A 27,733-nucleotide genomic window follows, 5' to 3' on the forward strand; every position below is an offset into this window, starting at 1 on the left:
TCTGCGGTCGTATAAAGCTACGCCCTGCGGAGCATCTGGTTTTATTGTCTTCTGTTGTTTGTAAAATTTGAAAAATAAATTCTCCTCTGACGCTGCTATACAAATAGTATCAAATTTTATTGGAATGTTCCGTGGGTTAAAGTGATGTTTTTATTCCCCCTTCGAGGCAGAGGGGCATTAAGTTTAACCCTTGTCTTGTACTGAAAAAAATCAACTTACCTTAAATTGTCTTTAAGAAAGAACAGATTACTGGAACTTGGGATGTACCTAAACCAGTATTTCAGATCTGACTAACATGGAAAATAAACCCTCTAATTAAACTCATCTTGCCCAAGTAGGCTTTTCTTATCACTTGGCGTCTGTCATTGTTAACTTTTATAAAAATCTTCTCTGAAACTACTGGACCAAACTTGGCCACAATCATCATTAGAGTAACTAGTTTTAAAAATGTGACCTATGTTAAAATTGTTCATTAGGACAAGAACGATCTGCCCTGAAATTTTCAAACAAACCAGACTACTTATTGCTAGGTTGCTGCCCCTGAATTGTTAATTTTAAGAAAATGTTGCAGTTTTTGGTTTTTTACTCACCTTTCCAAAAAGAAATGTGAGCTTTTGCAATCACTTTGGGTCCGCCATCATCCATCATTGTCAACTGTCTTGTGTAAACTATTTAAAACATCTTCTACTCTGAAACTACTGAACCAATTCTTCACCAAACTTAAGCTGAATACCGGTAAACCTTGGGGTATCTAGAAAAAAGTTTGTGTTTGATTTTCTGTTTCATGAAAAAAACATGGCTGCTATGGCTTAACATAGAATAATGGAGTTAAATGTTGTTTTTAACGGGATTTTCGAAGAAATTATTTGTTATTGAATTGGGGTGTACGGCAGGTGACAAACAGTGTCTCCACAATAACATTTATAGCGCTTTGACAAATTTGAATATGTTGTTTGTTTGCTGTGACTAAATGTTTAAGTTCAATTTTCATGATTTAAGTATTTCTTCTTTTTTGAGTTACCACCATTTTTGTCGAAAGGCGAGACAGCAAATCTACATTCTGTCGTCAGTGGCGGCGACCTCATGTAGCATCCACAAATATTCACCTTGTGGTTAAAGTTTTTGAAATTTTAATAACTTTCTTAAACTAACCTGGATTTCTACCAAACTTGGACAGAAGCATGTTTATGATCATAAGATAGTATCCGATATTTTTTTTTTTTTTTTATAAATCTGCTTTTTTCAGAATTTTATAAATCTGCTTTTTTCGGAATTTTATAAATCTGCTTTTTTCGGAATTTTAATTATGAATGGACTTAGTTTTTCTGCCAGGAAACATTACATTCACTCTGTGGTTAAAGTTTTTGAAATTTCAATACCTTTCTTAAAGTATACTGGATTTGTACCAAACTTGGACAAAAGCTTGTTTATGATCAAAAGCTAGTATCTAGAGAGAAATTTTGTTAAAATTTTGTACTGTTTTTTTCGTATTTTTCTTATAAATGGACTCAGTTTTTCTTCCAGTTTACATTACATAAATTATTCACAGCCTGTAGCAGTTAAATTTTATATACGACCGCAAAATTTAAAAATATTTTCGCACAATAACTTTCGTATAAGTAAATAGAAATCAATGAAATTTAAACACAAGGTTTATGACCACAAAAGGAAGGTTGGGATTGATTTTTGGAGTTGAGGGCTGAACAGTTTAGGAATTAAGGGCCAAATAGGGGCCCAAGTAAGCATTTTTCTTGGTTTTCGCACCATAACTTTAGTATAAGTAAATAGAAATCTATGAAATTTAAACACAAAGTTTATGATCACTAAAGGAAGGTTGGGTTTGATTTTGGGAGTTTTGGTTCCAACAGTTTAGGAATAAGGGCCCAAAGGGTCCAAAATTGAACTTTGTTTGATTTCATCAAAAATTGCATAATTGGGGTTCTTTGATATGACGAATCTAACTGTGTATGTAGATTCTTAATTTTTGGTCCAAAATTAAAATTAGTTTGATTTTAACAAAAATTGAATCCTTGGGGTTCTTTGATATGCTGAATCTAAAAATGTACTTAGATTTTTGATTATTGGCCCAGTTTTCTTGTTGGTCCAAATCAGGGTCCAAAATTAAACTTTGTTTGATTTCATCAAAAATTGAATAATTGGGGTTCTTTGATATGAAAAATCTAACTGTGTATGTAGTTTCTTTAATTTTTAGTCCCGTTTTCAAATTGGTCTACATTAAAATCCAAAGGGTCCAAAATTAAACTAAGTTTGATTTTAACAAAAATTGAATTCTTGGGCTTTTTATACGACCGCAAAAATTTTAATTTTTCGTCGTATATTGCTATCACATTGGCGTCGTCGTCCAAATACTTTTAGTTTTCGCACTCTAACTTTAGTAAAAGTAAATAGAAATCTATGAAATTTTAACACAAGGTTTATGACCACAAAAGGAAGGTTGGGATTGGTTTTGGGAGTTTTGGTACTAACATTTTAGGAATTAGGGGCCAAAAAGGGCCCAAATAAGCATTTTCTTGGTTTTCGCACTATAACTTTAGTTTAAGTAAATGGAAATCTATGAAATTTTGACACAAGGTTTATGACCACAAAAGAAAGGTTGGGATTGATTTTGGGAGTTTTGGTTCCAACAGTTTAGGAATAAGGGGCCAAAAAAGGGCCCAAATAAGCATTATTCTGGGTTTTCGCACAATAACTTTAGTATTAGTAAATAGAAATCAATGAAATTTAAACACAAGGTTTATGACCACAAAAGAAAGGTTGAGATTGATTTTGGGAGTTGAGGTCCGAACAGTTTAGGAATTATGGGCCAAAAAGGGGCCCAAATAAGCCTTTTTTTTGGTTTTTGCACCATAACTTCAGTATAAGTAAATAGAAATCTATGAAATTTAAACACAAGGTTTATGACCATAAAAGGAAGGTTGGGATTGATTTTGGGAGTTTTGGTCCCAACAGTTTTCATCAAAAATTGAATAATTGGGGTTCTTTGATATGCCGAATCTAACTGTGTATGTAGATTCTTAATTTTTAGTCCTGTTTACAAATTGGTCTACATTAAGGTCCAAAGGGTCCAAAATTAAACTTTGTTTGATTTTGACAAAAATTGAATCTTTGGGGTTCTTTGATATGCTGAATCTAAAAATGTACTTAGATTTTTGATTATTGGCCCAGTTTTCAAGTTGGTCCAAATCGGGGTCCAAAATTAAACTTTGTTTGATTTCATCAAAAATTGAATAATTGGGGTTCTTTGATATGCCGATTCTAACTGTGTATGTAGATTCTTAATTTTTGGTCTCGTTTTCAAATTGGTCAACATAAAGGTCCAAAGGGTCCAAAATTAAACTTAGCTTGATTTTAATAAAAATTGAATTCTTGGGGTTCTTTGATATGCTGAATCTAAACATGTACTTAGATTTTTTATTATGGGCCCAGTTTTCAAGTTGGTTCAAAACAGGATCCAAAATTATTATATTATTATATTAAGTATTGTGCAATAGCAAGAAATTTTCAATTGCACAGTATTCAGCAATAGCAAGAAATCTTCAATTGCACAGTATTGCGCAACAGCAAGAAATTTTTAATTGCATAGTATTGTGCAATAGCAAGAAATTTTCAATTGCACAGTATTGTGCAATAGCAAATATTTTCAATTGCACAGTATTGCTCAATAGCAAGAAATATCTAATTGCACAATATTGTGCAATAGCAAGAAATTTTCAATTGATTGGAGTTATCTTTCTTCGTCCAGAATAGTAGTTGAATCAACTTACATCATTGTTTTATATAATAAACATTGTATATTCACTTTTACTACCAACTGATAAATTAAAACAATCTTTACCATTCAGTGATAACAAACACCTTTTGTTACATTTTAATATTTTATGATGTTGTTATTGTTTCAAACTCCATTAGAACTTTGAATTGAGATCAGTTTTGGGAAAAGGGAAAGGGGGATGTGAAAAAAAAATTGGGGGGGGTTAAATTTTTCTCATTTCAGATTTCATAAATAAATTTTCTTCAAACATTTTTAGCTCACCTGGCCCGAAGGGCCAAGTGAGCTTTTCTCACCACTTGTCGTCCGTCGTCGTCGTCGTCGTTAACAATTTACATTTTGAACTTCTTCTAGAGAACCACTGAATGGAATGGAACCAAACATGGCATGAATGTTCCTTATGAGTTGCTGACCTAGTGTTGTTACTTTGTAGCCAATCCATCATCCAAGATGGCCGCCAGCGGGGGACTTAGTTTAACATAGGACGCTATGGGAAATGCATACAAAAGACTTCTTTTAGAGAACCATTGAATGGAATGAAACCAAACATGGCATGAATGTTCCTTATGAGGTGCTGACCAAGTGTTGTTACTTTGTTGCCGATCCATCATCCAAAATGGCTGCCAGCGGGGGACTTAGTTTAACATAGGACCCTATGGGAAATGCATACAAATGACTTCTTCTAGAGAACCACTAAATGTAATGAAACCAAACATAGCATGAATGTTCCTTATGGAGTGCTGACCAATTGTTGTTACTTTGTAGCCGATCCATTATCCAAGATGGCCACCAGCGGGGGACTTAGTTTTACATAGGACCCTACGGGAAATGCATACAAATGACTTCTTTTAGAGAACCACTGAATGGAATGAAACCAAACATGGCATGAATGTTCCTTATGAGGTGCTGACCAAGTGTTGTTACTTTGTTGCTGATCCGTCATCCAAGATGGCCGCCAGCCGGGGACTTAGTTTAACATAGGACCCTATGGGAAATGCATACAAATGACTTCTTTTAGAGAACCACTGAATGGAATGAAACCAAACATAGCATGAATGTTCCTTATGGAGTGCTGACCAATTGTTGTTACTTTGTAGCCGATCCATTATCCAAGATGGCCACCAGCGGGGACTTAGTTTAACATAGGACCCTATTGGAAATGCATACAAATGACTTCTTCTAGTGAACCACTGAATGGAATGAAACCAATAATGGCATAAATGTTCCTTATGTGGTGCTGACCAAGTGTTGTTACTTTGTAGCCGATCCATCATCAAAGATTGCCGCCAGCAGGGGACTTAGTTTAACATAGGACCCTATGGGAAATGCATACAAATGACTTCTTTTAGAGAACCACTGAATGGAATGAAACCAAACATAGCATGAATGTTCCTTATGGAGTGCTGACCAATTGTTGTTACTTTGTAGCCGAACCATTATCAAAGATGGCCACCAGCGGGGACTTAGTTTAACATAGGACCCTATTGGAAATGCATACAAATGACTTCTTCTAGTGAACCACTGAATGGAATGAAACCAAACATGGCATGAATGTTCCTTATGTGGTGCTGACCAAGTGTTGTTACTTTGTAGCCGATCCATCATCAAAGATGGCCGTCAGCAGGGAACTAATTTAAACATAGGACCCTATGGGAAATGCATACAAATGACTTCTTTTAGAGAACCACTGAATGGAATAAAACCAAACATAGCATGAATGTTCCTTATGGGGTGCTCACCAAGTGTTGTTACTTTGTAGCCGATCCATCATCCAAGATGGCCGCCAGCGGGGGACTTAGTTTAACATAGGACCCTATAGGAAATGCATACAAATGACTTCTTTTAGAGAACCACTGAATGGAATGAAACCAAACATGGCATGAATGTTCCTTATGAGGTGCTGACCAAGTGTTGTTACTTTGTTGCTGATCCATCATCCAAGATGGCTGCCAGCCGGGGACTTAGTTTAACATAGGACCCTATGGGAAATGCATACAAATGACTTCTTTTAGAGAACCACTGAATGGAATAAAACCAAACATAGCATGAATGTTCCTTATGGGATGCTGACCAATTGTTGTTACTTTGTAGCTGATCCATCATCCAAGATGGCCGCCAGCGGGGGACTTAGTTTAACATAGGACCCTATGGGAAATGCATACAAATGACTTCTTCTAGAGAACCACTAAATGGAATGAAACCAAACATAGCATGAATGTTCCTTATGGAGTGCTGACCAAGTGTTGTTACTTTGTAGCTGATCCATTATCCAAGAAGGCCGCCAGCGGGGGACTTAGTTTAACATAGGACCCTATTGGAAATGCATACAAATCACTTCTTCTAGTGAACCACTGAATGGAATGAAACCAAACATTGCATGAATGTTCCTTATGTGGTGCTGACCAAGTGTTGTTACTTTGTAGCTGATCCATCATCCAAGATGGCCGCCAGCGTGGGACTTAGTTTAACATATGACCCTATAGGAAATGCATACAAATGACTTCTTTTAGAAAACCACTGAATGGAATGAAATCAAACATGGCATGAATGTTCCTAATGTGGTGCTGACCAAGTGTTGTTACTTTGTAGCCGATCCATTATCCAAGATTGCCGCCAGCGGGGGACTTAGTTTAACATAGGACCCTATGGGAAATGCATACAAATGACTTCTTTTAGAGAACCACTGAATGGAATAAAACCAAACATTGCATGAATGTTCCTTATGAGGTGCTGACCAAGTGTTGTTACTTTGTAGCTGATCCATCATCCAAGATGGCCGCCAGCAGGGGACTTAGTTTAACATAGGACCCTATGGGAAATGCATACAAATGACTTCTGTTAGAGAACCACTGAATGGAATGAAACCAAACATGGCATGAATGTTCCTAATGTGGTGCTGACCAAGTGTTGTTACTTTGTAGCCGATCCATTATCCAAGATTGCCGCCAGCGGGGGACTTAGTTTAACATAGGACCCTATGGGAAATGCATACAAATGACTTCTTTTAGAGAACCACTGAATGGAATAAAACCAAACATTGCATGAATGTTCCTTATGAGGTGCTGACCAAGTGTTGTTACTTTGTAGCTGATCCATCATCCAAGATGGCCGCCAGCAGGGGACTTAGTTTAACATAGGACCCTATGGGAAATGCATACAAATGACTTCTGTTAGAGAACCACTGAATGGAATAAAACCAAACATGGCATGAATGTTCCTTATGAGGTGCTGACCAAGTGTTGTTACTTTGTAGCCGATCCGTCATCCAAGATGGCCGCCAGTGGGGGACTTTTGAATGAAATTAAACATGTTCCTTTCCTTATAAATGAGGTTGTGTTGTCACATTTAGCCAAATTTTATATTTTTTTATATGATTTCAAAAACCCAAGTAGAATCAGGTGAGCGATACAGGCTCTTGAGAGCCTCTAGTTTTGAGAAGATTAATATTCAACAGCATAGTGAATTGCTCAAAGGCAAACAAAATATTTTAATTTCATTAGACCACATTCATTCTGTGTCCGAAACCTATGCTGTGTCAACTATTTAATCACAATCCAAATTAAGAGCTGAATCCAGCTTGAATGTTGTGTCCATACTTGCCCCAACCGTTCAGGGTTCAACCTCTGCAGTCGTATAAAGCTTCCCCCTGTGGAGCATCTGGTTTAAAAATTTATTAGATTCATAAACTATCCTGGATTTTAACGAAACATGGACAGAAGCTTCTTACAATCAAAAGATAGTATCCAGAGGAATATTTTTTCGTATTTTTCTTCCTCATTTTTGTTGAGTCTGCGATTTACAGCAAAAGTAGGTGAGACATTGGGTTCCAGGGAACCTTTACGAATTTTTGATATCCAAAAGTGTTTTTTTTTAATATTTTTCTCTTGTTATCATATTATGGCTAAGGTATTTGGTGAATGTCTTATCTCAAAATTATAATTGGAGTGTCAGATTTATTTTCTATTTCCTGATAAGATCTGTAGCCTGTAGGACTGTATATATAACGTTTGAAATTTACTAGTTGGACTGTATAAATGAACTTTGAAAAATTACTGGTCATTATTTAGACACTGAAGATAATTACAGATAACTTTTATAGGTTTAAAAGAGATAAACGATTATTATGTAATGTTAGAGTACTATGTTAAACCATTAGTTCTGTTCAAAGGGAAATAACCCTTCAGATTTGCAAATTTGATTTTCATTATTAATTTTTCTTTTCTTTGGTAAATTGTTTGAAGAATTTTATGGTGTGTTTGTTATTCTATAAAAACTAATTTTCTGAGTGATGTTTTGTTGTGTCTGTTCATTTTAATTTTTACTTGATCCTATTTTGGGTTCCAGAATTGAAAATTCATTAGATAATGATCTATTCAGGTATTTCACATTCAATTTTTTATGGAAATATTCTTTTTAAAGCACAAAGGTGTCAGTATTCACTTCAAAAACTAACAAAACCTTTGAATAGACTTATTAAGAAGGGATATAGTTACGATACTGTTGTCAGGTCATTAAAGATTGCATATTTTGGCATTAATATTGATTCACTTATAGGGTCTTTGCATCGGAACTAAACACATTTATTCAAAAACCAGTTGTTGGCATGACACGGGTTATGTTCTTCTCATATATGTGAGGATGGTATGATACTAAACCCCTAACGGGAAGGATTGTGCCTGATGTTCATATGATGAAATCATAATCTTTCAGTCAGTTTAATTGAAGTCTGAAGCTGGCATGTCAGTTAACTGCTAGTAGTCTGTTGTTATTTATGTATTATTGTCATTTTGTTTATTTTCTTTGGTTACATCTTCTGACATCAGACTCGGAATTCTCTTGAACTGAATTTTAATGTACGTATTGTTATGCGTTTACTTTTATACATTGGCTAGAGGTATAGGGGGAGGGTTGAGATCTCACAAACATGTTTAACCCCGCTGCATTTTTGCGCCTGTCCCAAGTCAGGAGCCTCTGGCCTTTGTTAGTCTTGTATTATTTTAATTTTAGTTTCTTTTGTACAATTTGGAAATTAGTATGGCATTCATTATCACTGAACTAGTATATATTTGTTTAGGGACCAGTTGAAGGACCCCTCTGGGTGCGGGAATTTCTCGCTACATTAAAGACCTGTTGGTGACCTTCTGCTGTTGTTTTTTTCTATGGTCGGGTTATTGTCTCTTTGGCACATTCCCCATTTCCATTCTCAATTTTATTATTTATAAGTTAAAAAAATAGATTAAGATAAGATAAGTTGCAGATCTATATTTATAGAATGTTACAAATGAAAGAAAAAATATTGGGAACTACCAGCAATATATATTAAGTTTGATTTTGATTTATACACTAAGTGATAAGATTATCTTTTTTTATATGGCCAATTAAAATTAATTGATTGATTTTCATCCCCGCCCTCTCCTCTGAAAACGTTCCACCCCAATTTTTTTAATTTTCAAAAATTTATGATATCAGATTTTGTTCATTTACCTTACCAGTAACCATCGATGATTTCGTCTCATTCAAAACTTCCTGTTTCACATTTCGTTTTTTAGCATTTCTTCGCGCAATCTAACCAAAATGATTAGTTGACATATTCTGCTGCTTTGTGATGACAACATCATCTACTGAGGATAGAGATTGATTATGGGAAGAGCATGAAATATTCAGGTTTCGAGTAAAGTAAACGCTGTGTCCAAGACTGCAAATCACAGTATGTCACAAATTTCTGTGATTAGAAAAACGTGGAAATTTTATATGACCACAAAAAATAAAAAGATTTTGGTCGTATATTGGTATCACGTCAACATTGTCAGTGCTATCCGAAGACCGATGATTTCAGGATAATAACTTTAGTATTTAAGTAAATAGAAATCAATAAAATTTAACACAAGGTTAATAACCACTAAGGGAAGGTTGGGATTGATTTTGGGGGTTTTGGTCCCAACAGTTTAGGAATTAGGGACCAAAAAGGGGCATAAATAAGCATTTTTCTTCATTTTCACACATTTACTTTAGTATAAGTAAATAGAGGTCTATGAAATTTAAACACAAGGTTTATGACCACAAAAGGAAGGTTTGGATTGATATTGTGAGTTTTGGTCGAACAGTTTAGGAATTTGGGTCCAAAATTTAACTTTGTTTGATTTCATCAAAAATTGAAATATTGGGGTTCTTTGATATGCCGAATCTAATAAAATTGAGAACGGAAATGGGGAATATGTCAAAGAGACAACAACCCGACCATAGAGCAGACAACAGCAGAAGGTCACCAACAGGTCTTCAATGCAGCGAGAAATTCCCGCACCAGGAGGCGTCCTAAATCAGCTGGCCCCTAAACAAATATATATACTAGTTCAGTGACAATGAACGCCATACTAAACTCCAAATTGTACACAAGAAACTAAAATTAAAAACCATGTATTTAGATTTTTGATATTTGGGCCACATTATCTGCGTTCTAAAGGGTCCAAAATTTAACTTTATTTGATTTCATCAAAAATAGAATTCTTGGCGTTCTTTGTTTGATATGCTGAATCTAACCATGTATTTAGATTCTTAATTTTTGTATATATATCGGGTTCTTTGATATGCTGAATCTAACCATGTATTTAGATTTTTGATATTTGGGCCACATTATCAAATAGGTCCACATTGAGTTCTCAAGGGTCCAAATTGAACTTTACTTGATTTCATCAAAAATAGAATTCTTGGTGTTCTTTGATATGCTGAATCTAACCATGTATTTAGATTTTGGATAATAGGTAAAAAAAAGATTTTAAAACTCAGATTTCAAAACTTAAAAAAGAAAATTTCTTCAAGCATTTTTGTTTGGCCAAAAAAGGGTTGGGTTGGGGTTAAAAACCAAAATGGGGAAAGGGGGGGGGTCAATTCTCAACAGCTTAGTGTTGCACAAAACCAAAAATGGGAGGGTCAAATTTTTTTTTTTTTTTTTTATTTAAACAAATATGAAAATTAGATTAAGTTATTATGACAGATCTGCCATCATGAGGGATCCAACTGTCAATTTTATGTTAAAGTCTTGAACTTTCTTTTACTATGTGTATCTCCAACACTTTTATGTTTGCTATACACAACTATTGGTGCCTCATTGAATATTTGTACACAATCTTCGTCAAACTGTTATGCCAGTTTTTCATGATAATTTCTTTTTTTATATATGGGTTATATTTAGTCATTAAAACTAACAGAATATTTAGTTTTTCTTTTGATTTGTTTTGTTGTAATAATTCAGTAAGTCAATTGATAACGCATCAGTTTTATACTATCATCTTTTTCAACATTATCATGACCCCTATCTTTTATTTCACTTTGAAATTTATTAGATTGTTTATTAATTTGTTAAATATTGCCAATATTTTGTCCATTTTTGCCCAACTGTTCAGGGTTGGACCTCTGGGGTTGTATCCAGCTTTGCTTGGCGAAGCAATTTTTTATGCCCCACCTACGATAGTAGATGGGGCATTATGTTTTCTGGTTTGTGCCTCTGTTCGTCCGTTCTTCCGTTCGTTCGTTCGTTCGTCCCTCTTCAGGTTAAAGTTTTTGGTCAAGGTAGTTTTTGATGAAGGTGAAGTCCAATCAACTTGAAACTTAGTACACCGGTTGCTTATGATATGATCTTTCTAATTTTAAAGCCAAATTAGACGTTTGACCCCAATTTCACGGTCCACTGAACATAGAAATGAAAGTGCGAGTTTCAGGTTAAAGTTTTTGGTCAAGGTAGTTTTTGATGAAGCTGAAGTCCAATCAACTTGAAACTTAGTACACTTGTTGCTTATGATATGTTCTTTCTAATTTTAAAGCCAAATTAGACTTTTGACCCCAATTTCATGGTCTACTGAACATAGAAATGAAAGTGCGAGTTTCAGGTTAAAGTTTTTGGTCAAGGTAGTTCTTGATGAAGCTGAAGTCCAATCAACTTGAAACTTAGTACACTTGTTGCTTATAACATGATCTTTCTAATTTTAATGCCAAATTAGACTTTTGACCCCAATTTCATGGTCTATTGAACATAGAAAATGAAAGTGAGAGTTTCGGGTTAAAGTTTTTGGTCAAGGTAGTTTTTGATGAAGTTGAAGACCAAACAACTTGAAACTTAGTACACATGTTCCATTTGGTATGATCTTTCTAAATTTATTGCAAATTTAGATTTTTTATCCAATTTCACGGTCCATTGGACATGGAAATTGATAGTGCAAGTGGGGCATGCATGTACTTAGGACACATTCTTGTTTTCTTTACTTACAATTGTGATAATGGGACAGCGGATACTCTGCTGAGACAAGTTCTTTAAGAATTGTTATGGAGAAATGTTTAGTAGGTCATAAGATATCCTTATATATAGCCACTGTTTTTGACAAAAGTTTAAAAGTAAATACTAATATTGTAGATTTGAGGAGCTTTCTATCATTTCTGAATTATTTGGAATGAGAACAAACACAACATTAAAATGTCGCTGTGGACAGGAGATGGAAAAAGTTTCGGATACTACCCTTGTCAATCTTCATTATCCAGACTGCTCACCACCAGGTAACTTATATTCCAATAGGTTTGAGATGATCATGAGTCTTGTTTTACATGTATGGTAAAATGAAACACATAAGCTAGCACAAGTAAAGAACCTGACAATTGACCTGTTAGTTAGAACTTTTATTCTTTTGGGTTTATATATTTGTTTGAGGATACAAATTATTGAGTTCAAGCAATTTTTGTCTCGCTTGACGGAGTCAAAAAGCAAGACATAGGTATGCTGTTTCCGGCGTCAGTGTCAGCGGTGTCAACAATGTTTGTGATTAGGTCTAGTTTATGGTGAACCACTAGTGGTAAGTCAATGATAATTGGTATGCAGTCGTATAAGCATTGGCATATCTCAATTCCATGGAGATTATTAGGCCCCGCCCCTCGGTCAGAGTCTAGTGACTATGAAACTTTCACTTAGTTTTTGTCAAGCCTGCGACTTTTGTGGCAGAAAGCTCGACATAGGGATAGTGATACTTTGTATATAGATGCCTCATGTCAAAGTTTCCGTTAGTCACATGTCCAATGTCCTTGACCTCATTTTCATGGATCAGTGACTACCGTTACTTGAAATAAATATTATTTTTAAGGCCACAATTAAAAATAGTTTGGTTTGCCCAAACCCTACCCAAGGTTGAGACAGTGGGTAGGTAGGTAGGTAGGCATTTTCTTTTTTTTTTCAAAAAAAGAAATTGAAGCATCGGGTGTTTATTATTCTTCATGCCTATCTGATTAAAAAAAAACTTCTTCAAATCAGGACAATAAAAGAATTTGAGTAGGCAGCTTTTTTATGGCCTAATGTTAAATTCTCTCTTATTATGAGTAATAAGATAACTATATTTTGTATGTGCGTACCTTGCAAGGTCCTCATGCCCATCAGACAGTTTTCACTTGACCTGAACCTCATTTCATGGATCAGTGAACAAAGTTAAGTTTTGGTGGTCAAGTCCATATCTCGGATACTATATAATAAGCAATAGGTCTAGTATATTTGGTGTATGGAAGGACTGTAAGGTTTTCATGCCCAACTGGCAGGTGTCATCTGTCCTTGACCTCATTTTCATGGTTTAGTACGTAGTTATAGTTAAGTTTTTGAGTTTTAGTGTGTTTTTCTAATACTATATGCGATAGGTCAACTATATTTGGTGTATGGAAACATTTAATGATCTATGTGTCTGTCGCGCAGGTTTTACCTGACCTTGACCTCATTTTCACGGTTCATTGCTAAATGTTAAGTTTTTTATACGACCGCAAAATTTGAAAAATTTTTCGTCGTATATTGCTATCACGTTGGCGTCGTCGTCGTCGTCCGAATACTTTTAGTTTTCGCACTCTAACTTTAGTAAAAGTGAATGGAAATCTATGAAATTTTAACACAAGGTTTATGACCACAAAAGGAAGGTTGGTATTGATTTTGGGAGTTTTGGTCCCAACATTTTAGGAATTAGGGACCAAAAAGGGCCCAAATAAGCATTTTCTTGGTTTTCGCACTATAACCTTAGTTTAAGTTAATAGAAATCTATGAAATTTTGACACAAGGTTTATGACCACAAAAGAACGGTTGGGATTGATTTTGGGAGTTTTGGTTTCAACAGTTTAGGAATTAGGGGCCAAAAAAGGGCCCAAATAAGCATTATTCTTGGTTTTCGCACAATAACTTTAGTTTAAGTAAATAGAAATCAATGAAATTTAAACACAATGTTAATGACTACAAAAGGAAGGTTGGTATTGATTTTGGGAGTTTAGGTCCCAACAGTTTAGGAATTAGGGGCCAAAAAGGGACCCAAATAAGCATTTTTCTTGGTTTTCGCACCATAACGTTAGTATAAGTAAATAGAAATCTATGAAATTTAAACACAAGGTTTATGACCATAAAAGGAAGGTTGGTATTGATTTTGGGAGTTTAGGTCCCAACAGAATAAGGGGCCCAAAGGGTCCAAAATTAAACTTTGTTTGATTTCATCAAAATTGAACAATTGGGGTTCTTTGATATGCCGAATCTAACTGTCATGACTGTGTATGTAGATTCATAACTTTTGGTCCCGTTTTCAAATTGGTCTACATTAAGGTCCAAAGGGTCCAAAATTAAACTTAGTTTGATTTTGACAAAAAATGAATCAGTTAGGTTCTTTGATATGCTGAATCTAAAAATGTACTTAGATTCTTGATTATTGGCCCAGTTTTCAAGTTGGTCCAAATCGGGGTCCAAAATTAAACTTTGTTTGATTTCATCAAAAATTGAATAAATGGGGTTCTTTGATATACCAAATCTAACTGTATATGTAGATTCTTCATTTTTGGTCCTGTTTTCAAATTGGTCTACACTAAAGTCCAAAGGGTCCAAAATTAAACTTAGTCTGATTTTAACAAAAATTGAAATCTTGGGGTTCTTTGATATGCTGAATCCAAAAATGTACTTAGATTTTTTATTATGGGCCCAGTTTTCAAGTTGGTCCAAATCAGGATCTAAAATTATTATATTAAGTATTGTGCAATAGCAAGTCTTTTCAATTGCACAGTATTGCGCAATGGCAAGAAATATCTAATTGCACAATATTGTGAAATAGCAATTTTTTTTTTAATTAGAGTTATCTTTCTTTGTCCAGAATAGTAAGCAAGAAATATCTAATTGCAAAATATTGTGCAATAGCAAGATTTTTTTTTAATTGGAGTTATCTTTCTTTGTCCAGAATCAACTTAAATCTTTGTTATATACAATATACAATGTATATTCACTTTTTACTACCAACTGATAAATTAAAATAATCTTTACCATTTAGTGATAACAAACAGTTTTTTTACATCTTAATATTTTATGATGTATTTAAATGAGTAGTTATTGTTGCAAACTCCATTAGAAATTTTAATTGAGATTAGTTTTGGAATAAGGGAAAGGGGGATGTGATTAAAAAAATTGGGTTCAATTTTTCTCATTTGAAATTTCATAAATAAAAAAGAAAATTTCTTCAAACATTTTTTTGAGAGGATTAATATTCAACAGCATAGTGAATTGCTCTGAGAGAAAACAAAAATTTTAAGTTCAATAGAACAAATTCATTCTGTGTCAGAAACCTATGCTGTGTCAACTATTTAATCACAATCCAAATTTAGAGCTGAATCCAGCTTGAATGTTGTGTCCATACTTGCCCCAACCGTTCAGGGTTCAACCTCTGCGGTCGTATAAAGCTACGCCCTGCGGAGCATCTGGTTGTGTTTTGGTCTGTTTTTCTTATACTGTATGCAATAGGTCTACTATATTTGGTGTATGGAAAGATTGTAAGGTTTAAATGTCTAGCTGTTAGATGTCATCTGACCTTGACCTCATTTTCATGGTTCAATGGTCGAAGTTAAGTTCTTGAGTTTTGGTCTTTTTTTTCTAATACTATATGCAATAGGTCAACTATATTTGGTGTATGGAAATATTTTATGATCCATTATCAGTTGCACAGGTTTTATTTGACCTTGACCTCAACTTCACCCTTCATTGCTCAGTGTTAAGTTTTTGTGTTTTGGTCTGTTTTTCTTAAACTATAAGCAATAGGTCAACTATAATTGTTGTATGGGAGAATTGTTAGCTTTACATGTCTGCCTGGCATGGTTCGTCTGACCTTGACCTCATTTTCATGGTTCATTAGTCAATGTTTAGTTTACTTGGTTAAGGTTAAGTTTATGTGACAGTTGAAATAAAGCTTTATATTTAGGACTATCAATCTAATATCAATGATAAGTAAAGAAGGCAAGACATTTTAGTGTGTGCACTCTTGTCATGTATAAGTTTGTGATTAGGTTAGTTAATGGGGAACCACTGGTGGTAGGTCAATAATATTTGGTATGCAGTTGTATAAGCATTGGCACATCTCATTACCATGGAGATTATTTGACCCGCCCCTATACTTGCCAACATCTGACAATGAAAAATCATGTCATAAAATGACATGACATGTCAAAATGTGTGTGAAATGTGTGACATAGATGCAAACTTTTTAATATAAATGTGGTAATGTTCATAATTTTAAATTATACAAATTTGTTAATATTAAAAAAACAATATTCTACTGTAAACTTTTATTGTATTCAACAGTGGTCTGTTATGTTTTGCTTTTAAAGCAAGACCATTAGACACATATTCAAAACAACTGCCAGTTTCCAGTTTAGTTACATTTATTTGATAACAGCACACAATATAAATGTATCATTGTCAAGTTCTGATCAGAGAACCGCTTAAATTTCTTTATAATTAAAAATGTTCTCTCATAGTAAGAATTGATATTTGACTGAACTTAATTAGCTTTATCAATCTTTGAAAGAATGTCATACCGTTGGTTTTTATATGACCGCAAAAATTGAAATTTTTTGGTCATATATTGGTATCACTTTGGCGGTGTCGTCCTACGCAGTCGTTGTCGTCGTCCAAAGACATTTGGTTTTCGCACTATAACTTCAGTAAAAGTAAATAGAAATCTATGAAATTTAAACACAAGGTTCATGACCATAAAAGGAAGGTTGGGATTGATTTTGGGTGTTTTGGTCCCAACAGTTTAGGAATTAAGGGCCAAAAAGGGCCCAAATAAGCATTTTTCTTGGTTTTCGCACAATAACTTTAGTATAAGTAAACAGAAATCTATGAAATTTTAACATAAGGTCTATGACCACAAAAGGAAGGTTGGGATTGATTTTGGGAGTTTTAGTCCCAACAGTTTAGGAATTAGGGGCCAAAAACATGTCCCAAATAAGCTTTTTTCTTGGTTTTTGTCGAGCCTTCAACTTTAGATGAAAAAAGCGAGACTAAGCAATCCTACATTCCGTCGTCATCATCGGCGTCGACCACAAATATTCACTCTGTGGTTAAAGTTTTTGAAATTTTAATAACTTTCTTAAACTATACTGAATTTTTACCAAACTTGGATAGAAGCTTGTTTATGATCATAAGAAAGTATCCAGAAGTAAATTTTGTAAAAATAAAATTCCATTTTTTCCGTATTTTACTTATAAATGGACTTAGTTTTTCTGCGAGGAAACATTACATTCACTCTGTGGTTAAAGTTTTTAAAATTTTAATAACTTTCATAAACTATCCTTGATTTGTTCCAAACTTGGACAGAAGCTTGTTTATGATCATAAGATAGTAGCAAGAAGAAAATTTTGTAAAAAAAAAAAGTTTTTTTGCAAGAAACAAAACATTCACTCTGTGGTTTAAATTTTAAAAATTTTTATAATGTTCTTAAACTATCCTGGATTTCTACCAAACTTAGACAAAAGCTTGTTTCTGATCATAAGATATATTATTCAGAAGTAAATTTTGTAAAAAAAAAATCACTTTTTCCGTATTTTACTTATAAATGGACTTTTTTCTTCCAGTTAACATTACATACAGTCTGCAGTTAAAGTTTATAAAACATTTATTAGATTCATAAACTATCCTGGATTTTATACCAAACTTGGAAGCTTTTTTCAATCAAAAGACAGTATCGAGAGGGAAATTTTTATTGATGTTTGTCCTCATTTTTGTTGAGTCTGCGATTAACAGCAAAAGTAGGCGAGACACTGGGTTCCGTGGAACCCTTACGAATTTTTGCACAATAACTTTTGTATTAGTTTATAGAAATCTATGAAATTTTAACACAAGGTGTATGACCACAAAAGGAAGGTTTGGATTGATTTTTGGAGTTTTCAGTATTCCACAATAGCAAGAAATCTTCAATTGCAAAGTATTATGCAAAAGCAAGAAATTTTCATTTGCACAGTATTGCACAATAGCAAGAAATATCTAATTGCACAATATTGCGCAATAGCAAGAAATTTTCAATTGCACAGTTTTTGGGGAAAGACAGCTTCAAGCCGTCAATTCCCTATGGGGTTGGACCAGAGTGACATTCCCTCACATCATTCATTTTGTTTTTATAGTGTGGAAAACCCACCAACAAATCTTACTGAGATTGATAAGAAGGAAACACACAAATGAATAGATTGACTTTAAACACTTTTCTACACATTCCCTTCTGTTTCTAGCGAAATTATCGTATTTTGAGCTCTCTTTTACACTATTTATGTTTCTTTTACAATCCGGAAAAATCAGTATGACGAGATATTCTAAATATATCCAACCTACATTATTGTCGAGCCTTCGACTTTAGTCGAAAAAGCGAGACTAAGCGATCCTACATTCCGTCGTCGTCGGCGGCGTCCACAAATATTCACTCTGTGGTTAAAGTTTTTGAAATTTTAATAACTTTCTTAAACCATACTGTATTTCTACCAAACTTGGACAGAAGCTTGTTTATGATCATAAGATAGTATCCAGAAGTAAATTTTGTGAAAATAGAATTCCATTTTTTCCGTATTTTACTTATAAATGGACTTAGTTTTTCTGCGGGAAAACATTACATACACTCTGTGGTTAAAGTTTTTAAAATTTAAATAACTTTCTTGAACTATCCTGGATTTCTACCAAACTTGGACAGAAGCTTATTTATGATCATAAGATAGTATCCAGAAGTAAATTTTGTGAAAATAAAATTCCATTTTTTCCGTATTTTACTTATAAATGCACTTAGTTTTTCTGCGGGAAAACATTACATCACTCTGTGGTTGTAGTTTTTTAAATTTTAATAACTTACTTAAACTATCCTTGGTTTGTACCAAACTTGGACAGAAGCTTGTTTATGATCATAAGATAGTATCCAGAAGTAAATTTTGTAAAATGACAAATCCACTTTTTCCATATTTTACTTTAAATGGACTTTTTTTCTGCCAGGAAACAACACATTCACTCTGTGGTTAAATTTTTTAAAATTTTGATAACTTTCTTATACTATTTTTTATTTGTACCAAACTAAGACAGAAGCTTGTTTATGATCAAAAGCTAGTATCTAGAAGGAAATTTTGTTAATATTTTGTACCTGTGTATCTGTATTTTACTACTTATAAATGGACTTAGTTTTTCTTCCAGTTAACATTACATCCAGTCTGCAGTTAAAGTTTTTAAAACATTTATTAGATTCATAAACTATCCAGGATTTTTTACCAAACTTGGACAGAAGCTTCCTACAATCCAAACATGGTATCAAGCGGAATATTTTTATTGATTTTTTCCCTCATTTTTGTTGATCCTGCAATTTACAGCAAAAGTAGGCGAGACACTGGGTTCCGCGGAACCCTTACAAATTTTATTTTATAATGACGTCATTGTTGGAATGCCACACTATGCAGAAGCAGGGATATCCTTCACTGGTTATTTAAATAATTCTTAGAGTTTGTACACTAATTATAAATTTTTATTTGTTAAATTTAAACATAATTATGTTTGCTGTAGATGATTCAAACATCAACATGCAATTCTTTAATTTGTAGGTCAACAACTTTCAAATTAAACAAAGTTCGTGGAGATACCTGAGATTGGGGAGAGAAATGATTTTTTTCTGTAAAATTCTGTTTTGTGAATCTTCCTCTAAATCAGGAGCACCTCAATTGATGAGTAATTATCCACTAAAATAAAACTTGAAAATGTGACATTTAGTATATGATTAGTAGCTTCCATTAAAACTAAATTGTGTGTAACAACAAATTAATCATTGTAATGGAATTAAAAAAAAAAAAGTTGCATTTTATAGTTTAAACCTATTTATTCATGAAATTTACAAATATTTCAAAATGTAGGATCTGGAAACAAGCTTCACACAGTTTACATCAATCATATTATTATGTTTTCTGGTCTGTCCGTCTGTCCGTCCGTCTGTCCGTCCGTCTGTCCCGCTTCAGGTTAAAGTTTTTGGTCAAAGTAGTTTTTGATGAAGTTGAAGTCCAATCGACTTCAAACTCAGTATACATGTTCCCTATGATATGATCTTTTTAATTTTAATGCCAAATTAGAGGGTTCACCCCAATTTCATGGTCCACTGAACATAGAAAATGATAGTGCCAGTGGGGCATTCGTGTACTGGGGACACATTCTTGTCAAAGGGCCAAATGAGCTTTTCTCATCACTTGGCGTCCGGCGTCGTTGTCCGTCGTCGTCCTGCGTTAACTTTTACAAAAATCTTCTCCTCTGAAACTACTGGGCCAAATTTAACCAAACTCGGCCACAATCATCATTGGGGTATCTAGTTAAATAAATTTGTCCGGTGACCCGGTCAACCAACCAAGATGGCCGCCATGGCTAAAAATAGAACATAGGGGTAAAATGCAGTTTTTGGCATATAACTCATAAACCAAAGCATTTAGAGCAAATCTGACATGGGAGTAATAATCTTCATCAGGTCAAGATCTATCTGCCCTGAAATTTTCAGATGAATCGGACATTTCTTTGTTGGGTTGCTGCCCCTAAAATGGTAATTTTAAGGAAATTTTGCTGTTTTTGGTTATTATCTTGAATATTATTATAGATAGAGATAAACTGTAAACAGCAATAATGTTCAGCAAAGTAAGATCTACAAATAAGTCAACATGACCAAAATGGTCCGTTGAACACTTTAGGAGTTATTGCCCTTTATAGTCAATTTTTAACCATTTTTCGTAAATCTTAGTAATCTTTTAGAATAATGTTTTCCTCTGATACTACTGGGCCAAATTTAATTAAACTTGACCACAATCATCATTAGGGTATCTAGTTTAAAAAATGTGTCTGGTGACCCGGCCAACCAACCAAGATGGCCGCCATGGCTAAAAATAGAACATAGGGGTAAAATGCAGTTTTTGGCTTATAACTCAAAAACAAAGCATTTAGAGCAAATCTGACATGGGTAAATTTTTCATAAGGTCAAGATCTATCTGCCCTGAATTTTTCAGATGAATCGGACATTCCGTTGTTGGGTTGCTGCCCCTGAAATGGTAATTTTAAGGAAATTTTGCAGTTTTTGGTTATTATCTTGAATATTATTATAGATAGAGATAAACTGTAAACAGCAATAATGTTCAGCAAAGTTAGATCTACAAATAAGGCTACATGACCAAAATGGTCAGTTGACCACTTTAAGAGTTATAGCCCTTTATAGTCAATTTTTAACCATTTTTCGTAAATCTTAGTAATCTTTTAGAAAAATCTTCTCCTCTGAAACTATTGGGCCACATTTAACCAAACTTAGCCATAATCATCATTGGGGTATCTAGTTAAAAAAAATATGTCGGGTAACTTGGCCCACAAACCAAGATGGCCACCAGGGCTAAAAATAGAACATGGGGGTAAAATGCAGTTTTTATACGACCGCAAAATTTGAAAAAATTTTCGTCGTATATTGCTATCACGTTGGCGTTGTCGTCGTCCGAATACTTTTAGTTTTCGCACTCTAACTTTAGTAAAAGTGAATGGAAATCTATGAAATTTTAACACAAGGTTTATGACCACAAAAGGAAGGTTGGTATAGATTTTGGGAGTTTTGGTCCCAACATTTTAGGAATTAGGGGCCAAAAAGGGCCCAAATAAGCATTTTCTTGGTTTTCGCACAATAACTTTAGTTTAAGTACATAGAAATCAATGAAATTTAAACACAATGTTAATGACTACAAAAGGAAGGTTGGTATTGATTTTGGGAGTTTAGGTCCCAACAGTTTAGGAATTATTGGCCAAAAAGGGACCCAAATAAGCATTTTTCTTGGTTTTCGCACCATAACGTTAGTATAAGTAAATAGAAATCTATGAAATTTAAACACAAGGTTTATGACCATAAAAGGAAGGTTGGTATTGATTTTGGGAGTTTTGGTCCCAACATAATAAGGGGCCCAAAGGGTGCAAATTTAAACTTTGTTTGATTTCATCAAAATTGAATAATTGGGGTTCTTTGATATGCCGAATCTAACTGTCATGACTGTGTATGTAGATTCTTAACTTTTGGTCCCGTTTTCAAATTGGTCTACATTAAGGTCCAAAGGGTCCAAAATTAAACTTAGTTTGATTTTGACAAAAAATGAATCAGTTAGGTTCTTTGATATGCTGAATCTAAAAATGTACTTAGATTCTTGATTATTGGCCCAGTTTTCAAGTTGGTCCAAATCGGGGTCCAAAATTAAACTTTGTTTGATTTCATCAAAAATTGAATAAATGGGGTTCTTTGATATACCAAATCTAACTGTGTATGTAGATTCTTCATTTTTGGTCCTGTTTTCAAATTGGTCTACACTAAAGTCCAAAGGGTCCAAAATTAAACTTAGTCTGATTTTAACAAAAATTGAAATCTTGGGGTTCTTTGATATGCTGAAACCAAAAATGTACTTAGATTTTTTATTATGGGCCCAGTTTTCAAGTTGGTCCAAATCAGGATTTAAAATTATTATATTAAGTATTGTGCAATAGCAAGTCTTTTCAATTGCACAGTATTGCGCAATGGCAAGAAATATCTAATTGCACAATATTGTGAAATAGCAATTTTTTTTTAATTAGAGTTATCTTTCCTTGTCCAGAATAGTAAGCAAGAAATATCTAATTGCAAAATATTGTGCAATAGCAAGATTTTTTTTTAATTGGAGTTATCTTTCTTTGTCCAGAATCAAGTTAAATCTTTGTTATATACAATATACAATGTATATTCACTTTTTACTACCAACTGATAAATTAAAATAATCTTTACTATTCAGTGATAACAAGCAGTTTTTTTTACATCTTAATATTTTATGATGTATTTAAATGAGTAGTTATTGTTGCAAACTCCATTAGAAATTTTAATTGAGATTAGTTTTGGAATAAGGGAAAGGGGGATGTGATTAAAAAAATTGGGTTCAATTTTTCTCATTTGAAATTTCATAAATAAAAAAGAAAATTTCTTCAAACATTTTTTTGAGAGGATTAATATTCAACAGCATAGTGAATTGCTCTAAGAGAAAACAAAAATTTTAAGTTCATTAGAACACATTCATTCTGTGTCAGAAACCTATGCTGTGTCAACTATTTAATCACAATCCAAATTTAGAGCTGAATCCAGCTTGAATGTTGTGTCCATACCTGCCCCAACCGTTCAGGGTTCAACCTCTGCGGTCGTATAAAGCTACGCCCTGCGAAGCATCTGGTTGGCTTATAACTCAATAACCAAAGCATTAAAAGCAAATCTGACAGGAAGTAAAATTGTTGATCAGGTCACGATCTATCTGCCCTGGAATTTTCAGATGAATCGGATAATCGGTTGTTAGGTTGCTGCCCCTGAGTTGGTAATTTTGAGGAAATTTTGCTGTTTTTTTGTTATTATCTTGAATATTATTATAGATAGAGATAAACTGTAAATAGCAATAATGTACAGAAAAGTAAGAACTAAAAATAAGTCAGTATGACCAAAATAGTCAATTGACCCCCTAAGGAGTTATTGCCCTTCATAGTCCATTTTTAACAATTTTCTTGAAATTTGAAGATTTTCAATAACATTTTCCACAGAAAGTACTGTTATAGATAGAGATAATTGTAAGCAGCAAGAATGTTTAGTAAAGTAAGATCTACAAACACATCACCATCACCAAAACACAATTTTGTCATGAATCGATCTGTTTCCATTGTTTAATATTCACATAGACCAAGGTGAGCGACACAGGCTCTTTGGAGCCTCTAGTTTATTAGTACCTGTATCCCTGTGATGAAAGTTGTAACTGGGAACTTTATCAATGGAAATTTAAATTTAAATGGATTTTTCAGTCCTAACTTTTCTTAAGAAAAAAATAAAAAATGGAAAATGGCCTAGCCTGCAGTTCAGTGGTACACAATTAAGATTTCAGAAAACTTTGTAGTTGTTGTCAAATGACAGAAATCAGTTGAATTTTACATAATTAAGTATCAACTTTAATCGAATGTTTAGATTTAGAAGATCTCTTGGTCCAAATTGAATCCTAAACTAAGGAAACAAAATTAGATTAGACAACAACAATTGACTCCAATATTGTCAAGCTTTCTACATGTTCTAGCTGTTCTTTTTTTTCATTCTTTATATGAAGACTATCAAAAGATATCCCCCTTCCCCCAAAAAAAAAGGGGGGACAAGGGCCGTCTTTCCCCTCAGAGCTATTCAGCTCTTTGATTATGAAATTTTCTTTGAAAATTGGAGTTATTATCTCTCTTTGTCCAGAATAGTAATTGAATCAACTTAAATCATTGTTTTATATACAATATACAATGTATATTCACTTTTACTACCAACAAATAAATTAAAACAATCTTTACCATTCAGTGATTACAAGCACTTTTTTTACATTTTAATATTTTATGATGTATTTGAATGAGTAGTTATTGTTGCAAACTCCATTAGAAATTTGAATTGAGATCAGTCATTTCAGATTTCATAAATAAAAAGAAAATTTCTTCAAACATTTTTTTGAGAGGATTAATATTCAACAGCATAGTGAATTGCTCAAAGGCAAAACAAATTTTTTAAGTTCATTAGACCACATTCATTCTGTGTCAGAAACCTATGCTGTGTCAACTATTTAATCACAATCCAAATTTAGAGCTGAATCCAGCTTGAATGTTGTGTCCATACTTGCCCCAACTGTTTAGGGTTCAACCTCTGCAGTCGTATAAAGCTGCGCCCTGTGGAGCATCTGGTTATACCTGTAACCGTTTACAGTTTTCTGGAACTAAATACAGATCGTCTAATTTTGTTAGTGTCTCTTGTTTTCATTGGCTTATTTATTGCCTGGTCAACTAATTTGGCCATCTGATTATCAATACTGTCCCCAAATTTCTTTGGTTCTTCATACATTTTCTCTAGTTCGTTTAGAAATGTTTTATTTTCCACATTGTCATTAGTGTTAACAATATTGTCAATATTTAAATCATCCTCATCGTCAGATATATCTTCAAGGCCATTATCCGACAGCTCACTTTCATTTTTATTGTTTATAAGGTTAACCTCATTGTCATCTTTGTCTTTTTTGTGTACAGTCAAACCTGAGTAAACCGGACCCTGAATAAACTGGTTTCCTGTCCATTCCGGCCGAAAATTAAAGTCCCATGTTTTTCCCTTCAAAGTCTTTGTTAATACACTCTTTGTAAACCGCACCCTGTGTATTCCGAATTCCGGTCTTATTATGCAGTCCCAATACTCTTAATTACATTAATTTTTACCTGTCAAAATCGGTTTGTCTAATTAATTTCAAGTTGGATATGCAATCAAAACATACTTGTTTAGTGTTTGATTTTGTCTTATGAACGTTTTTCTGTGTAACAGCGTCCTGCACAGTAAGCATATTTGCAGCCAAATTGGCAATTATCTCTGTACGAGATTCTATCTGCCTTTTGTTGACATTGGCCATGTTTGATATTTTATCCCACAATGCTTGCATTGTAAGGTGATTTCCGGTTGACCTTTCCCAAATATTATCAATAGCACTTGGCCCTGCTTCATCAACATCTTGTTGCACAGGCCTTAATGGTGTTTCACTGGCTTTCCCAGTTTTTACTCAATAAATACCACAAGTTCTTCTCTTGATTGCATCTATCATTTCTTCATCTCGTTGAGAATTGTCCATCTTGGACGTGTGGCCTCGTTTCGACCGTCACCATTATAGCGTAACTGTGATAAAAAATAAATCCAATAAATTCTTCCATTTAGAAATACATCCACGCATAAAATTGACTTCAAAAGAAACACTTTTAGTTCACGCACTCAGTATACTATTTTCCTACACATACAAAACCCTTAAATAGTTAAATTTGTAAAAAAAACTTTGAAGATTTGCTTTTAAGAATTGACCAATGGCGTCACGTAACCTTAATGACCTTTGGCAGTTACAAACTTCCGTTCTCTCATGGAATCCTCTAAGTCATCTATTGTTCAATAAAATTAGCCTTGTACCTTCAGTCATGGTTCATTGACTTTGAATATTTGCAAAACTTACATGTTAAAAGTGTTGCTATTTTTATGCTCCACCTACGATAGTAGAGGGGCATTATGTTTTCTGGTCTGTGCGTCCTTCCGTCTGTGCTTCCTTCCGTCTGTCCGTCCGTCTGTCCATCTGTTTCGTCCGTCCGTCCCATTTCAGGTTAAAGTTTTTGGTCAAGGTAGTTTTTGAAGAAGCTAAAGTCCAATCAACTTGAAACTTAGTACACATGTTTCTTATGATATGATCTTTCTTATTTTAAATCAAAATTAATCTTTTGACCCAATTTTTATGTCCACTGAACATAGAAATTAAAAGTGTGAGTTTCAGGTTAAAGTTTTTGGTCCAGGTAGTTTTCAATGAAGTTAAAGTCCAATCAACTTGAAACTTAGTACACATGTTCCCTTTTGGTTGATCAATTTACTTTTAAGGCCAAATTAGATATTTTACCCAATTTCACGGTCCATTGAACATGGAAAATGATAATGCAAGACATATCTCTGTTAACAGTTTATTTTTAATTTTTAGTTATGAATTAAAAGAATTTATTGACTGAATCAATGACTTTCTACAATGGTTATTGATCAAAGTTCTTAAAAGTTGTCAGAAAAATCAGTTTTGTCAAAGAAAGGAAATTGAGCATTGGTAGTCAGAGAGAAATCATTATTAGTGCTTCCAATGACTAATTATAATGCTTGTTTGAAGTCAAAGGTTCGAAAAAAATACCACAACTTTAAAGTCATCTCGTATCAAATTGACAGAAATTTTGTAATAAAAGTATCACCAACCAGACAAACAAGTTTAAGGGCTAACTTGAAATTTAGTAAGTTATTGTAGAAAAAAATGCTGAAACATTTTTTTCCATTATGTACCAAATAAATGATCCATAGATAAAACAAAATATTCAGAAAACAAAAAAAAGATTAAAAAAAAAGCTGCAGATATTTTTTTAGGCTGCTTCTGGTGTAACAGATATTTTGTAGTGCCACACAAGTTTTATATGTTTGTTGGATGATTATTGATATGGAAATACTCTTAATTATATCTGTGTGTTTATATTACAGGACATAATAAACCTCCAGTAAGGTTCACATTTGCAGAGGTTGTTAAGCATAGTCTGTCATTAGAACAAAATACACAGGCATGGTGTAATTCTTGTGAAAAGTACCAACCCCATGTAAGTAGTATTATCTATTAAAGTATTTTTGTATGTCCACACCGTAGTGAAGCGGGCATTAAGTTTAACCAATGTCCAGCGTAGGGTATGCATAAAATTGGTTTCCATTGTTTAACTTTAGTTTGCCTCAACTAAACGTTAGGAAACTTATTCACAATGCTCATTGCCACAAAGCACAGATCAATTTTGACTTTTGGTGGTGTCACTTTTCCATTGTAGAGTTATGCCCTTTCACAAATAGTAAAATTGCTGATGTTTTTCCCCCTTTTTTTAGCTCACCTGGCCCGAAGGGTTGCTGCCCCTGAATTGATAATTTTAAGGAAATTTTGCTGTTTTGGGGTATTATCTTGAATATTATTATAGATAGAGATAAACTGTAAACAGCAATAATGTTCAGCAAAGTAAGATTTACAAATAAGTCAACGTGACCGAAATGGTCAGTTGAC

The 27,733-nt window shown here is 33.7% G+C and overlaps 1 protein-coding gene across 3 annotated transcripts in view; it reads left to right on the plus strand.

The window, feature by feature from the left end:
* Positions 1-27,733, plus strand: part of LOC143063636 (PAN2-PAN3 deadenylation complex catalytic subunit PAN2-like) — a 295,154-nt gene that overhangs the window by 188,570 nt on the left and 78,851 nt on the right. For all 3 annotated transcript variants that reach the window (XM_076235882.1, XM_076235883.1, XM_076235885.1), the window contains 2 exons: positions 12,195-12,334; positions 27,175-27,287. In XM_076235882.1, the coding sequence (XP_076091997.1) occupies positions 12,195-12,334; positions 27,175-27,287 (253 nt within the window). The remainder of the gene's footprint in view (positions 1-12,194; positions 12,335-27,174; positions 27,288-27,733) is intronic.

This window comes from Mytilus galloprovincialis, chromosome 2 (genome assembly GCF_965363235.1).
Source record: "Mytilus galloprovincialis chromosome 2, xbMytGall1.hap1.1, whole genome shotgun sequence".
In the NCBI taxonomy this organism is placed as follows: Eukaryota; Metazoa; Mollusca; class Bivalvia; order Mytilida; family Mytilidae; genus Mytilus; species Mytilus galloprovincialis.